Source organism: Aplysia californica, unplaced genomic scaffold (assembly GCF_000002075.1).
Source record: "Aplysia californica isolate F4 #8 unplaced genomic scaffold, AplCal3.0 scaffold00024, whole genome shotgun sequence".
NCBI lineage: Eukaryota > Metazoa > Mollusca > Gastropoda > Aplysiida > Aplysiidae > Aplysia > Aplysia californica.
The window spans coordinates 9581-17500 of record NW_004797294.1 but is presented as its reverse complement, the minus strand read 5'-3'; the positions used below and the strand labels follow the sequence as shown (position 1 = coordinate 17500).

Below are 7920 nucleotides of genomic sequence, written 5' to 3'. Positions count from 1 at the left end.
CTAAAGGGATTTGAAAACAACAACAACAACAACAACAAGCACGAGGGGGCTATCCAAAAAAATTTTGTTTTGACAAAATCGAAGGTAAAGTTTTTGGTCCTTGTTCAGTTTCTTTAGAAGACAAGGAGGGTTTTCTCTATAACCAAACAAAATATGCACATCAATGAAACCAAATTCTCCTATATGTAAGACAATGCCTACTTTTGGTGTAGGTCAAGATTTTTGGAAACCTTCGAAATCTAGGTTAGCCCGCTTGTCCTTAAAAGCGACCATGTGTAAAATGTGCTGACAAAATGAGTTAATTCTTGGAATCGAGCCCTATGGAAATAAATATACTACGCTTATAAGTTTTTAAAATACATGTATGAAATGTGAGGTAGCGTGGTGGAATCAGGCTCTCGTCAATTTTTGGGCATATTGAGTTATTGGTATCATCTTAAAGCATGTTTATTTGTCTTGCTTTCAATGAAAAAATTATCCATCCATCTTCAATAGAAGTGGAGATATTTTGGATTGAATGAGGTGGGGGTCACCTGATTTAAGAGGTAAAATTAGCGAGAAAATGGCCGCCATAATTTGGTAAATTCAAAAGCTGGAGAGTCCATGGAAGCTGTAAATTTATATTTTTGTGCCTTTAATCAACGTTTTTGGTGAAATCCTCAAAGGAATGTGTTTGTAAATGGACATAAAAGGTGTTGGGCCAAAAAAGTAAAAATTGATAAAGACTGCTGTTTTCTTCGATTTCATTATTTTGACGAGAGCCTAATTCCACCACGCTGCCTCACAAATAATAACAGACATATTACATCTAAAGAACATGGTATCAATAGAAAATCTACAAATTTGACCCTAGTGTTGATTTTTCGCCAATGTCTCCATTTGTGGACTGCGAGAAGTAACTCATTTTGTCAGCACGCCTCACATATTATAGTCTGTGGACCGTTGTGTTCATCCCCAGGCTCTTGTCCCGCCCGTCCCTCCCAAGAGAAACTACTCCGTCCACGGGAACGTCCTCATTACTTACCCGCAGTGTCGCTGTATGAAGGTCGTGTTCCCAGGTCTGTACAAAATAAGATAAGATATTTTTTTAATAGTAGAGGGTTTTACGGCGCTCGCAAGTGCATAAGGTCATATGAGCACGATAAGATAAGACAAGATAAGATAAGATAAGATAAGGGAAGATAAGGGAAGATAAGAGAAGATAAGTTACGGAAAGATAAGGGAAGATAAGATGAGATAAGGCAAGGGAAGATACGAGAAGAAAAGAGAAGACAAGAGACGAAAAGAGAAGACAAGACGAGACAAAGTAAGATATGATCTGAGCATCCCAATTAACTCTGTACATTGGAATCGAGTGATAGTAAGTTTGTTGGGATCAAATTTCAAGGTCCCAAAAACAAGCGAGAATAATACATGGATAATAAAATTAAATAATACATGTGACCTCATTTAAAGGGAAATAATAGAGGTAACCTCATATTGTCGATATTTTCACTGATAGTGTCCCTTGTTTATTTTTTCCCCTTATATTATTTTATACATTAGGTTAATACATTTATTAATATATTACGTCGTCTCATGTGAAAGGTGCTGCAACGATTACAAAGTTTGTCGTAGACGAAGTTAATACTCCTAACTTCAAGCACAATGCTTAAGTTTAACAAAAAAAGACCAAACAAACAACTACAAACAAACAAGCAAACATAAACAAAACAGTAAACCAAAAAGAGAACAAATAAACACAGAAACAAACGAGCAGGAAAACAATAATTCATTTTAATTGTGACTTCATTTTTTTTTCAGTCCGTTGTGAACAAACTCCACTGTTGGACAATTTCAGTTGCACCTATTTGACGAGACGTTATAACTATAATAATACTTCGTCCATCATTAATGAATGATTACCTTTAACATCCTAGGAGGGATAAAGTTACACACCTTGCCAGCTGTCTAAGATAGCTAGCATAGAAAAGAGGGAAAAGTAAAAGAAATTCTAATAGCAAGCAGCGTGTAATGATAACAAACACCACAACTCGCTAGAGCATCATCTCTCCCTTTCCCAAAGTGGTAGCCTTTGTTTATCCGCCTATATATCATGCAGCTTCTCAAAATTACAGTGTTTTTATTTGGGGGAAAAGATACAAACAAAACTAACTCGTTTGACCTTCACCTGTCCAGAGAACGGCCCGTCCAACAACAATGTGTTCAAAAAAGGTGACATCGTGACAGTGCTGGGACCTTCTGCCACTAAAGGTCACCTGGTCGCCCAGAGAGGTGACGTCATTCACCACATTCCTTATGCTCTCATGGATATTCAAGTAAGTAGATGGAACTGATATCAGGTTGTTCATTGTTGTTTTTGTAATTGTTGTTGTTGTTGTTGTTGTTGTTGCCTTTGTTGTTGTTGTTTGTATAATTTGTTGTGAAGTTCGGGATACATATCGCACAGATCCACATGGAGTTGTTATATAGGTTTGATGACTCAAAATGTTACGCATAAGAATCTTCTCTTGATTAGTTTTACTTGTTTTTTTCCCTTTTCTTTTACCCCTTCCCCACTTCTTGTCAAGATGCATACGAACGAATGGTTTATATTAGAGTTTGAAATGGGTCCTTATTTCTTTCTTTCTTTCTTTTAAAGTATTTTTTACTTTGATAACAGTTCGGGCCATCTGAAGAATAATAACTGGTCGTAGGCAATAGCCTACAATAAAACACAGACATAAATAGAACACACATGAATATGACCTCTTCTGTGGGCCTCTAACATGTCAATTAAACAAAGCATGCTCATATATAAGCCTCTTTTATACTCATTGTCCTCTATTGTTTTTTCTTTCCAGACTGTTCAAGAAACAAGTGAGCTCGACATCTGAGATATTTTCACTTCTAATACGTCATTTCATTAACTCAGGGATACAGACTATTATTATGCATATTAAATGGCAATAAATCGTTTATGTTTATACCCTTGTGATTTGTTGTTTTTTTCTCTCTCCTCGTCCCCGTTTTCATATTGTTCTTGGTTGTATGGAGTAGAGTTAAAAATGATTTTGTTTTTTTTGCTTTATCAATAGTTTTGGGGCACTTGCGACACAATTAACTTGCATAAGTGCCGAAGGTTAGCGGTGTTACTATTAGAGAGTTACAAACAAACAAAAGAATAAGGAGAGATAAGGACGATTGATGTTTAATTGGAATGAAGGAGCAAATCGCATTGGAGCACCGCCAGCCACAATGCCCTACTGAAAACAAAGTAATTGCAAAGGCAGAAGATAAATAGACTCCAGTTTTGGTTTGGAGAAAGAAAGAAGAAGAAAACAGCACGTACAAACAAAACGCAAAAACGAAAACGAAAGACTGGTAGGCTATATTATTTAAACATGAGGCATCACCGAATTTTAATAAATATTTGGAAAGGTTTAGCAGCACTTGCAACTCAAACAGGTCATATGAGTGTCGAAGATTAAAGGGGTTACTTGAGAGTAACATACAAAGAAAAGCAGAAGGAAAAGTAAGGATGATAAATGTTGGATGTGAAAGAAGGAGACAGCATCACTAGAGCACTAGAGAGAAATAATAAGTGGTCATTAACTCTTACAAAACATAAGCCTATTCCCCACTTTGTTGCAGCTAGTTAAGTTTGAAATAATATGTGACCATTAACATAAAAAGATAGGTTTCCTGCGTGGAAAAGCCTGAAGAATATCCAACCAGCTGATCCTGGAGAGGAGGGAGGAGCAGCGATGGCATTGTGCCACCTACAAGCATGTATTACTTAATTTTTAAAATACTTTTTACTTTTTCATCCTCTGTTGCCGTTAAGTGTCGAGGGGAGATGCAGTTTTCTATTGTAGGCCAGCTCTGCAGCTCTTTCAGTTGTGCTATTATGCTTTGTCAGGGTTTCCTTGACACCTTCGATCCACCTTTTGCGTGGCCTTCCTCTTCTTTTATAGCCAGAGTGCTTGGTGTTATAGGCTCTCGAGGCTGGCTGGCTAGGTGACATACGTAACAGGTGGCCAAACTATTTAGTTTTAATTGTCTGTGTTTCTATGAAATGAAGCCAGAACTCAGCGCCAATAGCTGCTCTTGCTTCTTCATTTCTCTGCCTGTCCCGTCTTGTAATGTTAAGGGTTTTGCTCAGACATTTCATTTTGCAAGCAGTGATTTTGCTTTCAGATCTGGTACTGATAGCATAATGTTGGTATGAATATTGAAGTGATAAGCTGTCTCTTATGTCCATGGAGATATTTGGATGAGATAGGAGGGGTTGAGAGCTGGTAGGTGACAGCGTTGGCTTTTTGAGTTTTTATTTCTATTTCTCTGTCTATGTATTATTACCAACCAAAATGTTCTGAAAAGAATAAGGGTTTAATATGAGGATAAATTTGTAGTATAGGCAAGTAGACAGCTATGATAAAGGAGAAAAACAAGAAAAGACAATCAAGCAGTGTCTAGTCAGCAGATGTCCTGACTTCTAAGAGTTAATGGCTGCTGAGAACAAATGAAAAAATGATGCTAATGTAAGCAGAATAACATGAAAGAAAGGAGTCAAAACAGAAAAATATTTGTTTATAAATGAAAATGACGTTTATTTTGTAAAGAACAACATCTGTAAGCAATAAAAGTACGCAGGCCATAAAAGGCTTCAATGTTATAAATTTTGTAGTTCACAACATTGAGTATATTTATTATACTTTAAACAGAATACCACAACATGGTAGGAGATGTACCTTGTCAGCAATGAAATGGTCGGCCTGCCCGCCCACCCGCCCTTGTCAGAGTATGAGCTTCATATGCATGAGCATATCAAAATGCTCTGAAATTTACAATATATACATATTACAACTCTATATTTATGAAACTTATTTATAATATAACGCTAACATAAACCACAAGAAAGGCCACTGTAGTAGAGTATAAACAGTGGCTAACGAGCAATGAAAGTAGGTACCGTATCTCATCGCAAAAACTATGAAGTCAAAAAGGTGTTATATTTTTGTTTGGTTCTCTCAATATTACTGTTTGTAATAACTATAGTAAAAGATTTGGGGAGCGAGCAAAGCACATCTTTTTTTTATTAGGATGGAGAATGCAGCAGATGAGGGAGAAGTGTTTTCCCTCAATCCTATGTATGTAGATATGAGGCGTGTGATATTTGTTCAACATAATATCTTCTATGAATAACTCATAATAAAAAAAAACCCAAGGCCCAAGGACAAGGCCATATAACCCCACAAAGTAATACTTTTGAAATGCAAAACTTAATTGTTCCAAATGAAGGAAAGAGGTCTGCATGGACCAGAGCGTTTCCTGCGTCTTTTCCACTCTGCATATCGTCGCCTCAGAACTACTTTGTCCATAGTGCCCTCTTTACTTTAGTACACTTTGGACAAAATAGCTTTCAGGCGACGATATGCAAAGTGGAAAAGTCAACATTGTCGGTGCCACAAGCAATCCATTTAACTCTATTTGGGTATATTTTACATCAAAATCAACAACAACAAAAAAGCTTTTATTGTGTTGTTCCTATCAAGAATTGAGAAAAGCGAGAAAATTGTAAGCCTTGACCGTACCATTAAACTGCATTCTGGAGATGTTGAAAGCTGCAGCTTTGAGAGGGTGTAAAAATTTAAATTTTCAAAATTTGGATTTAAGTATATTGCTTGCGGCAGCGACGATACCTTTTTTTTTTATTATTAAATAGAATATCGGTGAAACTTTAAACACCACATTGGTATCAAAATGGGGAATGAATTTCATAACACTATAGAGATAAATCTTGAGAGTCAATAAATAGCCTAAGTTGAATAGATGGTTTGATCTTGGAATACAGGAATAATTTACTTGTTGAACGTGGAAGAAAATTCAATGAAACCTTTAAAAAAATCCAACTAGTTCCTATCAACGATTGAGGCCTTTCTTTGTATGCCCTTTAGGTAGACCATAGCAAAGTAGTCACTGTTACATTACTTGCTGCTATAGTCAAAACGCATACGTGTCGGAGTAAAAAAAAATATTAAGTCTAAAAGATATAATCCTCCCCCCCCCCCAAATAAAATTTAAAAAAATTAGAATAACTGTACTGCCCCTTTGTAGAACAATGAAATTCTTGAGAAGAACTTTATTTGTTTTTTACAAATCCACTTCTAACATTTCAAGAGCTTGAACATGTGTAGAAACTACATCTTACCTACAATGCAAGCTCCAAAGAACAGACTGCTTGACAATGCAACTGCATTCATTCCTTGCTTTAAAAAAATGATTTGTTCAAATGAACAGAACACAATGAATCTTTTGCACCTTTAGTTTCGTAAGGTTTTTACGGCGCCCGCAACTGCATAAGGTCATATGAGCGCCATTCTGCACCTTTGAAAAAGCCAGACTGAAATACGTACATATCTCGATAAAGAGGATTTCACCACAAACCCAGCAAACATTTGTTCTTGCTTTTTCATTTAAGCAGGTGGTTAAAAAAACAGGGAAACCGTGGTAGAGAAAAGATACATCTGACCTCAGACAGACAAGTTTTTGTCACGGGCAAGCAAAAATCAAACAAACAACCAAGCAACCGACCCTAAAACAACCCAAAGTCCACATTTATTCCCTTACACATACAGTGGAGTACAGTTTACAGTAAACCTTTTGCACAAGAATTGGTTGGTTCATTAATATAATATCATACTCAATAAAGTGAACAGAGTGTATGTTCTCCCCAAAAAACTTTCACCATGAAACAACCAGGAAAAATCAGATTTTCCATTACACTTTCGCAGAGATATATACAGAGGATTCCCCTTGAAAGAACCTCACTTGAAATTTTTACAAATTCTCTATGCCTTAATGTGAATTTCACACAAAAATCTGTTCTCTGGAACTCTATCAAAAGTTGATCCCCTAAATTACCCATTGTTTGTATTATACTTTTAAAAAAAAAGAAAAAAAATTCCCTTCTCTTGTCCACTACAAACCCCTTAATACTGATCAGTTGGGTGCTCTTGTCTTGAAAGTGGTGAACCAGTGAACCTCGCAATCAAAAACTGCACTATCTGAAGGCAGAAATATCTTTATTGGAATGTTTGCTTTAGACTACAATCTTGCACAGGGTATTCTAAAAAAAAAAAAAAAAAAGAGGGCACTGGAAAAAATTTCTAATAAATTAAATTAATTTTGTTTGTCATAAAACTTAAGCGCGTTCTTCACACATTCAATTTATTTGTTTATGCATAGTTTTCGAGAATACCTTGAAACACAGGCTAAGGCACGTCTTTGTAATCATACAATGTTGATTGTACCAGTCAAAAAGACAGGATTCAAGATATCGCCCAGAACTATTTTGTCCAAAGTGGACTCTTTACTTTACTTTAGTACACTCTGGACAATATAGTTCTGAGGTGACGAAATGTAACGAAAATCAAAAGGAATTCTTTGAATTTTCCAGTTCTCTTACGAAGCATTCTAAAACAGGGGAGGGGGGAGATGTGAAATTGGGGAACAACAAAAGACGATGTACATCACAAAAGTGAAAAACAGTATTGTACCAAAATAATAAATAATATCTTCAAGCAATTACAAATGGAATGTGGTTTTGATTTGTTCAAGACTCCAGTAAAAAAAAAGCAAAACGGGCATCAATCTGACCAACAAAACACAACACGTAAGATCAAATCTACCAACAAATCTTTTGCAGCAGTTTGTGCCTTGGTCAGCGAAAAGAAGAAAAACACGTTTTTACATGAAGAAAAGCTTTCTAACATTCGTATCATTTACACAATACTTTCTTTATATCTTTGTCGTACAGCGACAAGCAATCTAACATAAATTATTGCTAAGGCTGAAAAATCATTCTGCCCAACCCATCTGATGGTAGAATAATTGTATTCTAACCAAAAAACAAAATACAAATCCGACGCTTGTTTA

The 7920-nt window shown here is 36.0% G+C and overlaps 1 protein-coding gene across 1 annotated transcript in view; it reads left to right on the top strand.

The window, feature by feature from the left end:
* LOC101859537 (myosin-IIIb) overlaps positions 1-2968 on the top strand; it is a 23148-nt gene extending 20180 nt beyond the window's left edge. The window contains 3 exon segments of the mRNA XM_035972808.1: positions 959-1058; positions 2179-2318; positions 2844-2968. Coding sequence (XP_035828701.1) covers positions 959-1058; positions 2179-2318; positions 2844-2876 — 273 coding nt within the window. The 3' untranslated portion in view covers positions 2877-2968.
* The last annotated feature ends 4952 nt before the right edge of the window (positions 2969-7920 follow it).